The sequence below is a fragment of the Pipra filicauda genome, unplaced genomic scaffold (genome assembly GCF_003945595.2).
Source record: "Pipra filicauda isolate LSUMZ 115617 unplaced genomic scaffold, ASM394559v2 scaffold81_size6448238_pilon, whole genome shotgun sequence".
Classification (NCBI taxonomy): Eukaryota; Metazoa; Chordata; class Aves; order Passeriformes; family Pipridae; genus Pipra; species Pipra filicauda.
This window is the reverse complement of record NW_024104998.1, coordinates 3,375,398-3,395,353: the sequence shown is the minus strand read 5'-3', so window position 1 is coordinate 3,395,353 and position 19,956 is coordinate 3,375,398. Positions and strand designations below refer to the sequence as shown.

The 19,956-nt window shown below is 39.6% G+C and overlaps 1 protein-coding gene across 2 annotated transcripts; it reads right to left on the bottom strand.

The window, feature by feature from the left end:
• Nucleotides 1-649: 649 nt before the first annotated feature.
• Nucleotides 650-18,985, bottom strand: LOC113987101 (cytochrome P450 7A1). 2 transcript variants are annotated; one of them, XM_039390420.1, is made up of 9 exons: nucleotides 18,763-18,985; nucleotides 18,544-18,658; nucleotides 7,668-7,868; nucleotides 7,461-7,556; nucleotides 5,873-6,113; nucleotides 4,601-5,214; nucleotides 3,146-3,276; nucleotides 2,171-2,346; nucleotides 653-1,611 (listed from the first exon to the last, which is right to left on the bottom strand). In XM_039390420.1, the coding sequence occupies exons 3-9, from the start codon at nucleotides 7,862-7,864 to the stop codon at nucleotides 1,312-1,314; spliced, it is 1,755 nt and encodes a 584-aa protein (XP_039246354.1). In that variant the 5' UTR covers nucleotides 7,865-7,868; nucleotides 18,544-18,658; nucleotides 18,763-18,985; the 3' UTR covers nucleotides 653-1,311. The 2 variants fall into 2 exon arrangements, with proteins under 2 accessions (XP_027575231.2, XP_039246354.1); XM_027719430.2 differs by lacking the exons at nucleotides 7,668-7,868; nucleotides 18,544-18,658; nucleotides 18,763-18,985 and adding an exon at nucleotides 7,181-7,326 and having other exon boundaries at nucleotides 650-1,611; nucleotides 7,422-7,461.
• Between the last annotated feature and the right edge of the window lie 971 nt (nucleotides 18,986-19,956).

Genomic DNA, 19,956 nt, shown 5'->3' with positions numbered 1-19,956 from the left:
AATAGATAATTTAAAGCAGTTCTAGGACTCAATCCAAAATTCTAGGAAGAACTCTATCAACTAGACTTGATGTATTGCCAGAATGTGAAATTTGAAAATATGTAATAGCCCTGTATCTCCTTGTGTGTGATGAGGCTTACTTTTGAGTCAAGGACAAAAGGTCAGACCATAAGCCCTTAGAAACACACAAAACTAGGATAACAACTTTTTAAGTCCATTTGTTCTTTTCATCAGCAAATGATAAGCTATTTCTTTCAGATGTTTCACTAAAAAATGGACTTTCGTGACATACATACATCTGTCATTTGCAGCAGAGAGGGACGGGGATGTTACAGAGAACCAAATTATACAAACCCTGGAACAATTGTTCTTATGGACATGCCACCACTAAAAATGAAATGCAGGGGCATCCTACCCATGATAACTTTAATGGAATTAGACTAGGAAGACCTAAGGAGGCTTATGGAAATACAGAGTTTAGGCAATGGGTCAAAAGCCAGCCAGAAACACTGATGAATATAATGTGGATATTTATTTATCTCCATATTGGTGTTTGAGTTGGCTAATTTGAAAATGGTTTAGGGGCTTTGGATCAGTGCAGAAATCTTTGATAATGTTAAGATGTTAAAACAAGAAACAGTCTAGAAATGCATTTGGTTCAGCCGATATAATTTATTTTAATACAGTTACAAGTTTCTGAAAATAAGTATATTACAATGAATATAATACAAGTCTTGCAGTTTCACTTGAACGTGAACATTTTTGTAGGTTTTCTTCAAGTCTTTTTCTAGTTTTTCATAAAACCATAAAGGTACTTCCCCAGGAGACTCTTCTCTCCCCACTGTGAATCTACCTCTATACAACAAAAACTTTATTTCACCTGTGGGGAGAACCACCATTCCCAACAATTTCAGTTATAAAAAGGAATAAGTTTTAACTTATTAGTTAATTAGTTAATTAGTTTAATCTTGACAATTATTTTGAATTAGCTGATGAAATTCTAAGTAACTGTGGGAAAGTCAGAAAAAAAGCAGCTACTATACAAATGCAATTCAAAATCTTAACTTGCATTTCCAAACGATTGATGAAGAGGGAGACATTTTCATCAACACAGTGCATTAAACTCACTGCATGTTGGTACCATACTGGTAAACATTTTTCATTAGACTGGTAAATTAGCATCTTCATACAGATTTTCCCCCAAGACTTGAAATGTTTCATTTGCATATATACATAAAATGTATATAAAGTATGTGTTATATAGTATATTTATATACTACATAGTCTATATGCATAATATAAAATATATACTCATAAGCATTTCAGTCTATACCTGAAATCAACATCATTTGATGGCTGCAAAATACCCAGTCCTGCACGGGACTGATCTAGAGAAGGACATTTCACATTATTGTCCACAAGCTCTATCTCAAAATACGAAAGCATCAAAGTTAAAAATTGTTTAATTTCATGGACAGCAAATAACCTGCCAGGGCATTTTGCTATGCCTGTCCCAAATGGCATGTAGTAATACTTCAACTTGCGGCCGTTGCGGTAGAAGTCAGTCTTTTCTTCTCCATTCTCATTCAGAAAGCGATCATATTTGAATGTCTGTAATTAAACACACAAAAGAGTCACTTGATATTTGAATGCCCCCAAAGACCAGATAAAGCCATTGAGACATAAAATGAAGGCTGGGAAAGCAGAGCCTCTAGCAGTAAACATCATACAGTGTGTACAGCTGCTTTGGAAAGGGTAGCCACTGAGAAGTTCTGTTATGCAGGACATGATCCCAGCTTCTTTGCTAATAACTCTTCGTTTCTTTCCTGACCTCTAAAAATAAAGATTATAACCTGCATCCTTGTCTGTGCAGCAGAACTGGAAGAATTCTCATTCTCTGCCTTTGGGAAAATATTATCCTTAACCTTGTCCTTCTTCAAAGACCCCCATAAGGGTGATCTTCCCTCCCTGAGGAAGGTAGTAAGTAGAAGACTCTTTGGGCCGGCAGCACACTTTTTGGTTACACTAAAACACATTTTGCAGAGAGTGCTTGCACTGACTTTATTCTTTTTCTTGCCCAGATCTCCAGTTGTAAGAACAGACTGTCTTTATAAAGGCCTGTTATCTTCTGCCAGAGCTTCGTGTTTAGGGCACTTTGAAAAATATTTACCAAGGGATCAGCGTAGATTTCTGGATCAAAATGCAGCAGTTGAGGATAAAGAGCTACGACATCATCTTTGCGAATATTGTAAAAATCGTTCTCTAAGTGCAAAGTGAAATCCTCCTTGGCAACTCGGAAAGTCATGGATGCACTCGATAGCCTCATTGCCTCCTTGATGATGCTGTCTGTTGGGAGAGCAAAATGAACGATTACCATGGAAATAGTATGTTTACATTCTTGGGGACAGTCATGCATACTGAAATATTTCAGACCCATTATCAAACCCTGAATGTATTAGAAGAAATATTTTATTTATAACTTTTTAAATGCCTAAGCAAGTATCTTTCTCATTTCTTTTTAGCATTTCTATCTGTTCTGCAGATAACACCGAGAACCTAATTGGCTTTCCCCTAGAAAAATGCTTATAGTTGATGCAACAGAATGTTTGAAAGTGAGACACTGTCATTCTGAGACAAAGAATGAACCAGTGAAAAATGGAAACATAAAAAAAAAAAGAACCAGTGCAGTGAGCAGGATATTCTAAAACTTTAAGAGGTGCTGCATAGAAACCTGTGCTCAGAAAAGAAGTAATTTGGGTGATTTTTTTGTTTCAATATACGCTGACTTTTTTTTTTTAAAGAAAAAGTAGTGAAAATATAAACATTTTTTTATTTGAGCTAAAGACATAACCAAACAAAATATTGTTTGGAATTATCCACAGATCTCCAATACTATGTTAGGTAGCTGTGTAAGAGTATTGGGACATGACATTACCCATGAAAAAATGCTATTCATGTGCATTTTCATACTCTCAGTACCACCTGGAACATTTGGAATCCTGACTGTGCTGGCTACCACTAAGGAACATACAGTTTCTTGTACTGTTTCCTTGCTAATTCCATAGCATGCACTTATATGGTAATAAATTGAAGACCATGGAAATTGTAGTGTGATTTCTGGTTCTCCTGCATAAAATAACCATACCTAGTATTGGCATATTATCCAGCTGTTTTCGGTTCAAGGAAATACGTTTGCCATCTAAGCTGATATTCTCTTCAGCACTCTCCAAAATACTTTGCACTTCTTTGGTAGCAGCTCTCATTGCTTCTGGACTCCTAAGATCAAGAGAGCAAAGGTATAACATAATTTACACTTCAGAATGCTTTAAAAAGGTGTTTTGCCATTAAATTTCTTCCTGACTAAAAATTAGTTTGTTAGCTGACAAGTACAACCTTCTAAAATGAAAATGTTGCAGCAAAATGCTGCAGTTCCTCTTTATCATGTCTTGGCAAAGGTATGATAGCTCAAAAAAAAAAAACAAAAAACCCAAATATTTGATTTTGTCCCCAATGGCAAGATGGAAAGTGGGACAGAACTGATGTGTGTAACTCGGGTAATAAATAGTAATGTCACTAAAAATCAATGCCAAGAATAAGAAATAAACCAGCCAGTTGTAGATTAGGAAATAGCCCTGCTGCAGTTAGAAAGTTTAGGAACAGGATTATAGATCAGTTTTATAACATCATTTATGTTGTCTGGTGTGGCAATATTCTGTCTAGCTGAAAAGAGTCTTCCCAATACTAAAAGCCCACATAGTATCTTTCACTTTCTAGACTTTCTTACAGACACGGAATATATAAGCTATGGTAAAATACATATAGACAATAAAACAGGATGCAATAGTGTCTTGATGAAGGCACAATCAGGGCGTTAAAAGACTCCAAGTCCAGAAAACCTAAAGCAAATGCATTCTGGGAGTGAAAAGCAGTAAAGAATCTTGCAGATTAGCATTGGCAGGTAGATATGAGGGTACTAAAGAAATGTGTCAGCAATTTAGACACATACTTCAGAGTTAGTCCTGCTGAAGTAAATTGTACTCTACAGAGGCCCACTTTAAAATGCATATTTAATAGTATTATCTGAACTGTGCACTTGTCTCATGAGTAACAAGCTTGGCAGCTGCAGTCTGCACTGCAACCTCAGTAGGATCTATCGATGCATAAACTGTTTTCTGTTAAGTACCTGTGAAAACAATAATGAAGTTAAAGCTCATTTTGCTTGCTCAAGTGAGATGGCCTAAAAATGTCCAGTTATATTGGGAGCCTTTAATGCAATTAATGCTCTGACTGCAACTAGTACTTTTGATGTCATATCATATAGATTTACTCCAAAGCTTTCTTGGCAAAGTGTAGCATCGCCCTGGAGTGTTGATTTTTTTTAAAAAAAAACTCTACAGAGTTGCTCTGTGCTATCACTACTTGGCCTCAGATGAGTGAAGATGGTTTCTGTGGAAGTCCAAAACAACATACCATGTCTGTTGCAAACAGTAAGTTTTTTAACACTGATGGAGTATCAAGCCATGGAATTGGCCTGTATTAATGGTTTCTGAAAGACAACAAACATTTTTATTCTCTGGGAACAAGAAACACTGGGACTTACTTAAGAAGAAAGAATAAGGTCCAAAATGTGGCAGGAATGGTGTTGGCTTGAGAGGCCCAGAGCACTGCCACATGGGTCTTTGCTTTTTCCATGTCATCGAAGGTTGACAGAGTGTCGTTCAGGAACATGCGGAGGGTGACAAGCTCAGAGAGGTTGTCCCTTTTCAGGAGGTTCTTGTGGAGGAGTGCCTCTCCCAGCTTCTCTCGTGCACTGTGGGCACTCTTGAAGAGGTGGATGGGCAGCCCTGCCACAAGGGCTGGAAAAATCTTATCAAATTCCTTGAAGTTTTCAAGGGCATTTAGGATACGAGCTCTCTCAGTTTCCTGCTTTGATGACAGGTTTTTGTCATTATTTGAATTAAATTCTTTACCAAAAAGTGTTAAAAAGCCAGACTCAAACATGACCTGGCAACAGAATGTATAAAGTCCTTCTGTCACCCAGGTATTAGACTGAAGTTTAGGTGTTCTTGACTGCAGCATGACATACTGTAGGTTTTCCATCATTGCTTCAATGAGGGCATCTAGGGCATTGCCTTGGAGGGTTCTAATGAAAGTCTGATGAAAATTTTCAGTGGTGTTTCCCTCTGCTGGGTCAATGCTACCATGCCCAAAAGCCTGTCACAAAATAAATTGTATGCATGATAAGTAAGGCCTGTCATAACCTTGATGATAAAGTCTAACAGAAATGAAAGACAAAGCATAACTTCACAGCTTAATAGAAGGAAGCACACATAATAAGGGCTATTAATACTAGAACTGATACTTTCTCAGTGATCCACAGCAGTGAAGTAGCCAATGAAAATAGATTCAAATAGATGCTTACAAATAAATGGCCTGGTTACCTACACCTTCATTCAACTGTCATTGACATCAACAGGAGCCTTTTTGCTTACTTCCATAGCAGTTCGACTGAGCTCCTATTGTTATACATAATTTTTTAAGGCATTTAGACCAAATCTTCCAAAGTAGTGAGAACCTTCTCAAGGTTTCAGATTCAACAAGACACATTGTCATTTTGCAGATGGTGCTAATTGTGTTTCTGCTTTAACAATTTGGGATATTAGGTTGCTAAATAATGTACAGTCTTAGACAATCCAAATCACTGCAAACTGCCTTTCCACTAAGGAAAGGGAAAAAAGACCACAATGTTTTAAACCAGTAAAAGTGCAGAAATGTGAAACAAATTCTATTTCAAAGGCGTAGCTATGCTTATAAGAATTAACTGGGTATGTCAGCAGATACTTTGCATGTTAGATATTAAAACCAGCAGTACCTTGGCAGAAGTAGCAAAATGGAACTTCTTCCAGTCCAAATGTTTTCCCTGGCGCATCAATGCACAGTATGAAAAAGGGTCAGTGAGGAAATGAATGTATTTCCCCGCTACATGACAAGTGAAGATGTGGCCATGCTTCTTCTGCTTTTCTTTGAGGAATTCAAGGGGGTTGGCACCAAACTGCAAGGCACAGCCCAGGTATGGAAGGAACCCATTTTCAAGTGGTGGCTCACCTTGTCGCCTACAAGACACAAACAAAAGCTGTATTTATAAGTATGTATAAAGATCACTTCTCTAGGACTACCAGGTAAGTCAAATATTGATGCTAGGCTTTTTGTAATGTAAAAAAATGAAAAAAAAAAAATCCCAAACAAATAGTATATTAACAAATATTTTTCTCTCCTTTAAGGGCTAAACCCATTGTGAGGTCTATTCTATGTAAGAAAGAACAACTTTAACAGCCTATACCATTCATAAACATAAAAAACCACAGTTTGATTATATAATCTTTCTTTTCCCTATATCAGAAGCATATTTTTCACCTGTTTAAATGCAAAATTGTTGCCATACAGAGTTATGCAATTGTGACATTAATAAATAATCCATCACACTAATATCATCTGATACATTTTTGGGCAATGGTATCCCTGATTTCATTTGAATACCAAGTGGAATAACTTTTTAGTGCAGAAATGTTGTTATTATTGGCATAATCCATAAATGGACCAGACCTTGCTGAAAACAGTGGGAACTTTGCTATGATCTTCAGGAAGCATAAAAGTGTAATCAAGCACATTCTTTAACTTAAGCATATGCTTAAAGTGAAGCATATGCTTAAATAATTTTATTTTCTGAGTCAGAAAACTTCCTTCCTGTATAAGGATGTCATGGCTGCTAAAATAACTTTCATATAGTACTTTAGCTTTTCCAGTAAATTATTAAAAGTTATTATATGAATATATAATATAAATATATAATTAGATATAAGTAAGTATTAGCTGTGATTACAATACAGGTAAAACTATTGTCCAGAACTTTAGGAAATCAGAGCATGCATATTCATATTTTAAATACCTCATTTATGCATAGATTTGTATCTACAGCTACCTCTATGCATTACTACACCATTATTACAAAGTTCATATACAAAAATTCTATGAAAAGACCAAACTACAGCATTGCCTATGCTATCCTGCATCTGTCCATCTGACAGTCTTAAGACTACAGTTCTTTTAGTTATGTACATGGTACATTTGACACAAATAAAGGATAGGTACACTGAGATGCATGTACAGACAGATTCCTTACCTTCTTCTTCTTCCTAGAAGAAAACAAAAGGCACAACAAAGTATTATTGCTGTTCCCCAGATCCAAGATGCTAGGAACATTTCTGGTAATGCCCAAAAAACTTCCAAGGGGAGAACTGGTAACCACCAGTATGGCAGGAGAGGTGACTGAGAATGACAAACAAGACAGGTCACGATTTATATACAGTGGGTGCACCACTGAACCTGATAGCACTGAATCAACCTAGAAGCTATTGATTAACCATTTCTGGAGAGAGCTTGTTCTGTCTCTGTTCTGGCACCTTTCTGCAGAGATCTTCGCTGGATTGGTGCAGACAGTTGCAGATCTGGCCTTGAGCTGGTCACATATCAGTAGCGGTTCCAAAGTAACCACACAGCTGTAATAGTTGATAATGTGAAGGTCAGTCAGGTGTATTTTGATTAATCCTGCAGATTTACCAATTGCAGTTTATGGTTCAAGTTTAGCAATATATGAAATGGCTACTGACCACTGTCCAGAAGATTCAGACTCGGCTAACTGGTGACTGCAGTTTGTGCTGTCCTTCAGCTGCCAGCCTGTTCCCCCTCCCTTCTCCTTCTTGTGGACTGGCCTGGCTCTGGTGTGCCACTGCAAGAGGGAACAGCAGGGTTCAGCTGTTGGGTAAAGTGATGGCTGCGGAGGTGGACTCACTTCCTCTAATAACATTTATCTGTAAGAAAGGAAAAAAATGGGCTTTCACAAAATCACGGAATGAATCATAGAATCATAGAACGGTTTGGCTTGGAAGGGACCACAAAGATCGTCTTGTTCCAACTCCCTGCTCTTGACAGGGACACTTTCCACTCGGCCAGGTTGCTCAAAGTCCCATCCAACCTGGCCTTGAACATTTTCAAGGATGCTTTCTGTAATGCAGCACAAGAGAGAAAAAAGTAGGATTCAACAACCACACTAGTTTGGGGTTTTTTTTATTGTCCTTGGATCACCTTTTATTTTCCCATTAAACCTGTTCCCCTTTCTGTTGTTGACTCGTGAGAGTTCAAGCTTTGGCTTGCTCCTAGCACCTGGCATCAAGCCATCAAGGAGGCAGCTCAGGTATAGTGATGTTTCATTAGTCATCCAGCATCTACTATGTTTCTAAGAGAAAACCAAAGGGTTTTTCAGGCTCACTTTTGTACCACTTTTTGTTGGTGTCCCTACAGCTGTGATAAAACAGTGAAGATTTGGACTTTTTGCTGTTGCAATTGAACACTACACTGAAGGCACTGACATGCAAATCTGGCAGATGGGAATATTGTCCTGGCTTCAAACCAAGGCAGGCATGGGGTAATTGTGCATATGCCATCACATTTGAGGCAATTTTAAAGTTGCTATACTGAAGAAATAATCCCTTTTTGCAGCACTGAGGTTTGCCCTCACTTAATCTAAAAGATGTAAAACTCCTTTTGAGCTGTGTAAGCTCAAGATCCAGTCCTACCACATTTTCCTTTAAGCACGGATGTTTCTTTTATTTTCCTATGAAAAATTCTTTTTCATCAGCTGAATTTAGTTTGTTATTACATAATTGCTTTATAAAAACCTTGCTTTCCCATTCCTTGCTTGTTTCTGTTATGGAAAATTTCAGTTCTGGGTGTCATCTTTGACTTTATCCTATGACTTCCTCATCCTAAACAAGCATAATAATTTTATCCTATTTGTGTCTAATTCTTTTTGCATGTGTAGATTTTGGCCTTTTTTATGTACAAACAACACTGAACAAGAAAATCAGAAGCTACTGTCAGTTTTGTGTTCAACATACAGGAATAACATTTAACCAGCAACACTTGCCTGTGGCTCCTCACACTATCCTGTGCTGTGTTTGGTAGAGCTGTCAGGCACGCTTGCCTTTTCCTTCCATGCTTTAGGTTGTTGCACTGCAATGTGATGGTAACATAATTTATAAACGGCATCCTGTTGCCAGCAAACAGCAGCAGTAACTTCTCTAAGGTGCCCGCCTTCTTTCACTTTCTGCTTTGTACATATATAATAGTACTAGAAGTATAACCAGTAGGCAGAGCACAGGAGCTGCTTGGCAGCCTACCTGAAACAATTGCTTTTTCTCTCAGGGAAGTCTTAAATAGGCCAATCTACAACCCAAAGCCAGCCAGTACTATAGTTGGCTGCAGCCTGTGATATGTGTTCTTGTGATAAAGTCAAGCAAGAGTGTTGTCTGCCATAGATACCTTCTCAGTATGAATCTCCTTTCATTTATACTAGTGGGCATTAGACCTTCCTGATTTTTCAGCAGTGCCAGTAGAGTGCCCTGATGTTCTGGGTGTGGTATTTTGGTGTTTTTCAACTTCAGGCAGACATACAACATCTGGATGGACACTGGGTCCCATTTCCCACTGCCAAAACTCAGACAGTTGCCACCAATCTGCACAGCAGGGCTTGAAGGCACTATGTGGTCCCACTGATTGACAAACACTCTATTTTCTGCAGCACATTGTATGTTATGTGTGAGCTTGGCTCTCTTGCCACTACCCAAGAGGGTGACTCACAGGAGTTATGGATACAGTCAGAAAAAACATACTGAACTTGTTTTGCCTTGGCTTCATGAAGAAGGCTCCTGGTATAAATGGTAAGATGAATTTTAATGCAAAGAACTGGCACGACTTGGGCTCAAGACTCAGGCCAATGACACTGTTGCGGTTTGAGGAATAAAGTACTACAAATCTTTGAATGTATAAGCCTTTGCTACTGCAGGTTTGAATATGGGTGTTTATCCCTCAAGAACTCAGCAATGCATTAAGATGGTAGTTTGAAAATGCAGAACCTTTTAACAACTGTAATTAGACCTTTCAGATAAGCCTTTGTGTACACTGAGCTAATAACAGTCCAAAAAGAGCAGCTCAACAGCACATGGATGCAGGCAAAAGAGCGTGCTGACTGTTTTCTCAGTATGGTGCATTTAGCACCTGCTTCTACCCCAGACTGGCTGCCCACACTGGCTGCAAAGTCAGCAGCTACAGAGCTCTGCTTGTGTCTTCAGGGCCATGAACTGTGTCAAGATTGATGCACAATTACACCACACCACTCTTCCTCAAAGGACACCAAGACACTTTTCATCCAGATACACCCACTGGCTGTGGGCAGAGGCTGGCAGGAGCACTCTTATCTATCCCCTCTGCTCCAGATGGTCCCAATGGAGCCAATAGTATTCCCATAAAACAAACAGGCCCAGCTCATTTTTATGGTGATTCCTGAAGCCTTCAGTCCTGCTTCGTCTTGCTGCTCCAAAACAACTCGCTAACCATCCAGACCCCAGCTTTATGCCATATATTGTAGCTATATGGCTTTCATTAGTCATGACCCACAAGGTATTTAAATTAATAGAAAAAAATAGATAGGGCAAGCTGAGGTGAATAATTTTTTTCCAGGGCTACTAATGGCTTCATAACTCAGGAGCACTGGTGCGCAGAAGGGTGTGATGGAGTTAGGAGAGGCTGCTGATTACATTTGGTAGTAAATAGCAGATTTCCACACAGCTAATTATAAAACTTGTTTATTCACTGGAAGTAAATAGGAGGTACATGCTCTAAAGATTGACTTTTTTTCTCTTGCATGAAACCACAGAAAATCCCATTTTGCTCAGCAGAGGGAAGTCAGCCCTCCAGTTCACAGAAGAGGATCAGGCTGACGTGCTACAGCCAGGAGATGCAATTTCAGCTGTGAAACATTTCTGCAGCTGTGAAATGTGTAAAAGAGATCTCAGAAAGGTGCAGGAATATGAAAGCAAATCCTAAACAAGAAGTTGCACAGTGTAGCCGCTCGTAGCTCAGAACTTTTTACAGCCAGAAAATAACCAATAAAAATTATATGTCACCACCTACTGGTAAACCCCCTTGTGCGGCACTTGTGTGTTTTGTTCTATGGCAGTCATTGAACTCTGAGAGTCAATATTTATTTCTTGTTTCTATGCAACAAAAATGGCATTTATTCTATGTGCCTGTGTATTTTTCTTTATATTTATGTACAAGAATTGCTTTTATGAAGATATGGAGTTATGCTGGCTAAGACCACTGAAGTTCCGAGGGCCCAGTTTTCTGGGGTCACTGCAAATGTTGCATTCAAGAGAGTTACAGCTTTACTCTTCTACAGATACATCTATTTTTAGAGAGGAATGATGGCTGCCACCACACAGGATTCTGTACTGCTGGGACAGCCCAGAAATTGAAGGTCCTTGTACAGCATCACTGTTGACTTGACACAGACACCATATATCTACAAACTGGAAAGCATCAGTGGTGCTCCAGGAATAGTGGAGAGAATGCCGGCTGCTGTGTCCACTAGGATCAAAAGACCTGACCTCCAACCACAGCACCAGCCTGCATTCATAAACCACCTGCTGTTACCAAGTGCTCATGCCAGAAATGTTGTATCTTCCCCAGAAATACTGGAATTCCAAAAGTAATCCTACAGATACCTAGCTGGATTCACCTTTTCCCTGGTTTTCCTGGGTCAATGGAATAGGTGGAAGCCTTGTATACCTAAATAATAACAGGGTATCTAAAAGAATATGAGTAAAATTTTAGACTGTAGAGAATAATGCCAATCAGTTTGATTATTTAATTACCTACACAATCTAAAATAAATTCATGCTACTCTTGTATCACTCTACAGCTCTGTTTCACCAAATGTCATGGTTGTTGAAAGGGTAGATTTTGCTGAAGTTATACTCTGCTGTCTGCAGAATTTGCGAGTCATCTGGCTCCAGGAAAATAGTGTGCTCATATTCCTTTCTTTAAAAAGCATGATGATGATGACAATGATGATGATTAATATTATCATTTTATTTATTTATTTATCTGTAGACTGTAGAGATACAACTCTTTTGTGAATCTGATATAATTGTGACATATTTGACCCTGCCATTTTTTTCATGATGAAGCATTCTGAATATACAGTGTCTTGTATTTACATTAGGATAATCAACATTGATGGGCTATAAAGTTGGACATGCTTGAGAACTGGGTTTATTTGCATCCTGTTTCAGGACAATTGCCCCGTAGCATTTAAATAATAGTATGGACAGATGTTTCCTCTAATGACCAAGTTAATATTTCTCTATTTATCTCAGAGTATCCTCTGAATGTACTCATATATCAAATATATGTACTTGGCTTGCTTACAGCATATAATTTAATTTTCTGTCTAGGATTTTCTTTGTTCTTTAGGAATGTCAATTAAAAATTTGGTTTCTATCAAACCTGGAATTTACAATGCCACTATCTTCCCTTTAATATCAAGCATTAGAAACTAAATCTTGACAACAAATACCATCCTTTTTTTGAATGAGAGCATTTTAATGATATGTTGCATTCTGGTATGACAGGTTTCCTTAAAATTGTAGAAAAGGGAACTATTAAACTTATGGTTGCTGCTAACAATTAAGAATATTAAGATTTATGAAAGTTTTTTCCAAGTATCACAGAAAAGAAACTGTAAAGAGAGCACTTACGAAAGTGGAGACAAAAGAGAACTGAGATGGGAACCCAAGCAAGGAAAGTAAACGGCTGTAAAATAAATCATGAGGAGTTATTAACCCTCACACAGTGTAGTAAACTGCATCTTCTGAAAGAAAATTTTTCTTTCCTTTTTACAACTCCAGAGTTGGATCATATCATCTGATAACAAAACAGAAGCTTCCATATTATTTTATTACACCTAGATGCCTAATTGCAGGTGCTCAAAACACTGAACAGGGAGAAATCAGATCTCAGACATGATTACAGAAATGTTACAGCTCACTTCTACTAAACAATTATTTGGAAAAAGGTAGTTAGGTAATAAGACAGTAGAAGATTACTGCAGTATAATTGTCTGGGCAAACATGATAAACAGTTCTGGGCTGCTCCAGCAGATGGAGCAGGGAATGTAACAGCACCTTCTGCCCCGCTTTTCTTGCCTTTGTTTTTCTTCTGCTGATGCTTTTTCTTTCTTTTTTCTTCCTTTCTATCTTCTTTTTTTTGTCACTTTCGTGACAAAAAAAAAAATAAATAAAATTTGCTATCAGCCTTCCAATACGTAAATGGGGCTTACAGGAATACTGGAGAGGAACAAAGGAGAATGGCCTTACTCTGGAGAAGAATAGGTTTGGATTAGATACAAGGAAAAAATTCTTTACTGTGAGGGTGGTGAGACACTGGAACAGGTTGCCCAGAGAGGCTGTGGACTCCCCATCCCTGGAGGTGTTCAAGATCAGGCTGGATGGAGCTTTGAACCTAGTGGAAAGTATCTGTGCCCATGGTAGGGGGGATGGAATTAGATGATCTTCAAGGTCCTTTCCAGCCCAAACCATTTAATGATCATATGATTCATCTGCCTGAGTTGGGCACCCATTAGGTGTAGCAATTAATTTATGTCCCCTCCTTCATCATACTCACAATTCACTTTATGTCTCCACTGAGAATCTAAGGAGAATTCAGGTGTTGGAAGGCCCCTATACATCCAAGTCTAAGTCAGCAGTAGCAAATGGCATGAGACAATAGGAGTGGATACGTAAAACTGAATGGTGCCGAAGACTTGATGTCGGCTCTTTTTTTTTTTTTTCTTGTCTTCACACTATCTCTCTGGCCCAATGGACTGAATGTCACCAGGAGAATAGATTAGATGTCCTCCTGTATTGCAAAAGTTTACATTTATCTAAAATCAAAAAAGGCACTTTGTGAAGTCCTAGTCTGCCTCACCAAATGCAAACCAAAGCATTGTAAGAGGGGACATTTGGAAGGTTTGCTTTGCCATTCTGATCGAAACTAAAATTCTAAAATATGTAGGCCCAAGTTTATTTCTGAAAAGATACAGAAGACCTTTCCTCTATCTACATATACATCCAAGTAAGATACATTGTATGTGTCTTTCTGGACATCTTTATTTCATGATTGTCACAGAAAAAATATAATGCTTGCCAAGCAAGTCAGAAACAAAGGCTCCAAATCAGCAGAGGCTCAACCACCACCAAGAAAGCACCAAATGCTTTCACAGATACCTTGGCTGTTGGTTTAGCAGGCATCTTAAATGGAGACCAAAGGACAGTATAAAAGAAGGGTTGTTTTGCTGTTCTCCCATCCAAGCCACCCATCTAGATGAAATAAATCCAGTTTTAGCTTCAACAGATTGGAAGATAGCTGCAAGGCTTTGGCAATGTAATAGGAGAATGTACAGTCTTGAATGGTCAGTTAGTAACTAGGCAGGCAAATTAGAAAATATTAAAAATAGCCAGTGACACCAGTACCCATTCTGTGAAAAGGATGGCACCTTCAGAGCCACTCTGTTGTTTACAGCTAATTCCATCTTCTCTGTGCTAGTGCTGGTGTCCTTCTAGTCCTGCAGCCTGTGCAGCTTCAGCAAAACTCACATCAGGTTGCTGGGGGGCTGGCTATGTGTTCCTTTTGCTACTGAAGTGATCACCCTGTGCAGTGGCATCCTCCATCACTCCAGTATGAAAGGAAATAAAAAGGTCCATCACCTTACTGGCAGGATGCCATTCTGGCTGTGAACCACCTTGGCACCTGTAGTCACAGTAGGGACTCTTTCTTCCAGCTATGGCCACTGCAGATCTAAGGGGAGGCAGAAGCCAACAGGTAACCAGCAGTTGGAAACCACCAGTGACTTCCCTTGGTGATTTCAGTGTCTGTTGTGGCCACTTGGGGACTGGAGAAGTCTCCAGATCCTTAGGGGAAATGGAGAAGTTGGATTAACAATGGAGCTAGCTGGAAAGGATCTGTAGCCTGAAAATGAATACTGGGGGTTATCACTACTGCTTTCCTCATAGAGTTTTTCTGTGGTTTCAGAATCCTTTCACTTTTCTCTTAGATCTGTACATGAACACAGGGATCATTCTCCAAGAGCACCCCTGGTGGATTGCTGCTAGCCTATTGCCTAGGTATGGGAAATTTTGCCAAGAACAGCTATATATAAATATGTCTTTTAATGTAGATCTGAGGTTCACTGGACTGTGCAAAATGCAAAGAATTAGATGAAGTGTGGGGCACACAGCTATGCGACTGAGCTACATTTTACTCTTCCAAGGGAAAGTACACATCCTTCTACTCCTAGATTTACTGAAATATTATTTTTTCCTATCTCTATGTTTTACTTTTTATAATACAATATTTATTGGATGATAGAAGTGAAGAATTGAAGACTGAGTACCTTTTTATATTGCAGCAGAAGTCTGCCAGTCATCGCTTCAATTCTTTTCTGCAATACATTCCTCTTCATGATCATATTTCTATGCAGCCAAAGCATTTTTCTTTTTTTTTTTTCTTTTTTGGCAAAAGGGAATGGTGGTAGTGAATAAAGTCTTCATTATGCAGAAGAAAGGAAAAATAAGGCATAGTAGTGTAACAAACATAATATGAAACCAACTTCAAAGTGTGAGGCTGCTCAACTGTCCAGATTAGATTAAAAAGAGATGAATATGGGACTACATAAACAAGCTGTCCAAAGCACAACCTACTGCCTTTAAATGTGAATCAGCCTTCTGGCCTGAGATAATTGAATTGCCACTCAATGCAGACAGCTAATTTGAAACAATATCTCTCTGTGCAGATGTTTAACAAGTAATATTGATTCTCCATTACCAGAATTGCTGTAATATTGGATTTTACCCATTTCCTTTTATATGTTTTTATATTATTTTTTAACCTAAATAGGCATAGATCAGAGATATACCTCTTACAGCTTTGCTTTGCAGTTGAAAAGACAAACTACAAGTAGAAAGACAAAAATGAAAACAGAAATGTACAAAAAAACCATGGTAACGTAGGAAGAAAAAACTGATGAATGAGGGATGACAAGTAGACGTTTCAGAGCACAGGAGGTGAGAAAGATTAAGACAAAACAAAAGGTAAAAGACAAGCATTTAGACAGCTGGAATGTTTAGGAATGGGGACAAATTATTGCTTTTCTTAACAAACAGACAAACATTGGTGCTCCAGTAGCTATATGGCTCAAGACTGATCTCAGAAGTGAAACAGGTTTGGTGTGGTCAAAAATGCAGTGGCAGACTTCCAAAAACCACTCCTGATCTACGGCAAACCACTCCTGATTTGCCTTGCTGACTCAGTGTGGAGACAGCTCCCCAGAAAAGTAAGGGCACTCTGCCAACACCAACACATGCCTTTGGATGAGTCGCCTTCTGATCACCCACAGCAATTCAAGTTCCCATGACAGTCTGCCCCAAAGTTTTTGGCTTGGTCTAAAGACTTACAGTAGTCACAGACATAAAAGGGAAGTTCTAATTATAACTGTTCAGCAGTGGTAATTTGTGACTGAGGAATGATCTGGCATGGAGGGCAAGGAGGGGTTAAATTGGCTGGAAGCAGGAATGCCAGAGACAGAACAGACTCCTTCCAAGGGAGTGAAGTTTCCCTTGGTGAGTAGGTAAGAAATAGTCTCAGCTTTGTCTTGCAGCCATCCTGGGGGACCCAAGCTCAGGGACTAGCTCTGGGCAGCAGAGCTGGTTGAGAGGTGGACCCACAGCCATGCTGAGGTGCCCCATGCAAATACTCTTGGAATGGTGCTGGTGCAAGTATATAAGGAATCTGCTTGTGACACATCTTTGAAGATTCCATGTAGAACTGCATATTGAGGTGGGACTCTGCCCAATGTATTAAATTAATTAACTTGTTATTTATATTTAATCACAAAGGTGTGTTTAATTCACTTCTAGGGTACCATAAAAATTCTCCAACAGATGCCACTAGTGAGCCTTGGTGAAGTGGTTGACGTTGCTGTTGGCCTTAGCTCTCCTTCTCCTCTTCTGCCAGAGGTTACAGCCCCAGTAGCCAGGGCAAGAGAAGTGCCCACCTCTGTCACACCACCTCATCCCAAAGGCTGGTGTCTGCTCAAATGTATCCTTGGTGGCATCTAAAGACAAAGAGCCAGGTTCCCACTGAGGCATCAGAGCTCATGATTCCCCATGCTGTGCTGGTCACAAACATTTGTGCCCTGTGCTTGCAAAGTGTGAAGGAGAAGTCACCAGGGTATCCGTCCCATCTGTACCAACTGACTGGCAGCCATCATGATGTTTGCTGGACAATCCCAGTGGAGTTTCTTTGGCAGTGGTTCTCCAGTCTGTCTTAATTCTTTCTTCATTTTCACATTCAGATGACTCCACTGTATTATTTTGACCCAGTAAAGGCAAAAAACAGAGGTATGCTCTGCTGGTTTATTTTATTTACATATATGTAAGATCTTGCACCTGGGACGGGGCAATCCCAAGTACAAAAACAGGCTGGGCAGAGAAAGGACTGAGAGCAGCCCTGAGGAGAAGGATTTGGGCGTGTTGGTCACAACATGAAGCTCAACGTGACCCAGCAATGTGCGCTTGCAGCCCAGAAAGCCAACTGTGTCCTGGGCTGTATCAATAGAAGTGTGGCCAGCAGGTCAAGGGAGGTGATTCTCTCCCTCTGCAAGACCCCCACCTGGAGTACTGCAATCAGATCTGGGGTGTCCAGCACAAGAAAGATGTGGACCCACTGCAGCAAGTCCAGAGGAGAGCCACAAAAATGATCAGAGGATTGGAGCACCTCTCCTATGAAAACAGGCTGAGAGCTGGGGTTGCTCAGCGTGGAGAAGAGCAACCCCTTCTTCTTCGAGAAGATGTTAGAGCAGCCTTCCAGTAACTAAAGGGGGCCTACAAGAGAACAGGTGAGGGGCTTTTTACAAGGGCATGTAGTGACAGGACAAGAGGCAATGGCTGCAAAATGAGGAGAAATTTTGATTACATATGAGGAAGAAATTCTTTACTGTGAGGGTAGTGAGGCAGTAGAACAGTTAATCAGAGAAGATACGGATACCCCATCACTGAAAATATTCAAGGCCAGGTTGGATGCGGCTTTGAGAAACCTGTCCCAGTGGAAAGTGTCCTTGTCCATTGCAGGGGTTTGGAATGATATGATCTTTAAGGTCTCTTCCTATGCAGATCATTCCGTGATTCTGATTTTCAGGGTAGAGGGATCTGTCTGTAGTTCTTTAATCTGGCTTCATGATTCATCTAGACCACAGAATGTCACCTAAATCAGAGACCACAACCTGAACTAGACTGTATCCAACAAGAAATGGATCAAATGTTGATTTAGAGATACCAGGAGAAAGGAAAAAACATTGAATCCCTGGGGAAACAATTAAACAGAAAAAAATACGGCTACTGTGAAATATAGATCTTATTTCTGCTCTGCCTACCTAGTCTTTATGATATGAGGGCAAAGAATATAGATCCTTAAACACTGAAACGTACATCAGAGATAGGAAAGAGCTGTTCAGGTTATTTAAGTTCTTCCCAGCAAAATATCTCTTGTGGATCAGGCACAGGAAGAGCACAGTCACTCCCTCCTCCTCACCTGTATAGAGCTCATATCCACCCCTTCCTTGGCTCTCTTTTCTGTCTCCTCTCTTCTAGGACTGACTCAGGGTCTTACATGAAGGAGCGTGTTTTCTGCAGGGCCTCTGCTTCACCTGTTATAAAGGTTTGAAGGTGTCTGATGACTGAGGAGGAGAGAAGAATGTCTTACTGCTCACACCCTGGACTGTCAGGCTATGAAGTTGGGTGCTGTTCTCACCTCTGCCACAGAGCTCTCCTGAAGTGACAAATAAGTCCTCTTGCCAGGGTCTCCACAAGTGGTTCCTGTGTTTTGCTCATTTTCCATTTGCCTCACAGAGGCTCTAGGTCTAATCTGCAGAAATGCTGGGCACACACAACATTGAGTGAAGTCAGGAAGGTGGTGATTTAACAAAATATCTACTGTATTCTCACAAACATGAGACAAAATTTTGTAGAACTGAGAGCTCAGAATAATGTGTTATGCGCATATTCAACTTAACTGCCTGAATTCCCTGTCTGTATCCCAGGAATTATGATAGAAAATAAATGAACAATTGTTTGCACAGTACTCAGACGTTAGGGTGTTACTTAGAAAAGATGGTGAAAACATTAGTATTTCCATCTTTAGAGTGGAGTTTGAATAGTAGACAGGAAATTAGGCATGAAACTGCCAACTGAACACTGGAAAATCATACACTCAGTAAGCACCATCCATCCTGTGGGCTGAGGAGGGTACGATGAAAGTAATATGTTATAATGCATTTAAAAGGCAAGATCAAAACAAAATATGAACAGAGAATCAGAACCAAAGTGACCCAGCAGTTTCTAATATTGAGTACTTTACTGGGGCAAAGCTTCTGGAATTTAATTTCTTCTGCATAATAGGATTTTATGCTGAAATTCTTGTTTCTATATGCAAACTCCAAAAATTCTTTTTCACAAAGTCTAGAGGCATATCAGCAGAGCTCAGTGCAATGCAGCACCACAGTTACTTAAGCTGGTTTGGGGTGGGTTTATTCTAGAAATACAAAGAACACGTCAGGACGCTCCTTGCACCTGGCTTAGGGCAGGACCCATTAACTCCTTCATAACTACCCCACGTATGGAACTACTTTAATAAAATTATTCGGTTTCCATTGCTGACAGGGTGCTATCTTGCACAGTTTGTACATGTTTTGAGTGACCACTGATAATGTCTCATTGTTGAATGGGTGGAGAGCTTCCTAATAAACAAAAGCGCAACCTGTTTCCAGCTTCAAAAGAGAAATGCGAATTTTTGGGTAACGACCATTTATTAAGAATTTCGCAATAGCTGAGACTGATACCGATCAGTAGGTGGTTTCTATTATTCTTTGAAAGCTGGTACTAGACCAGTAAAAAACCCACAAACAGTACACTGACAATGGAAAATTATCATACTATTGCCCATGGA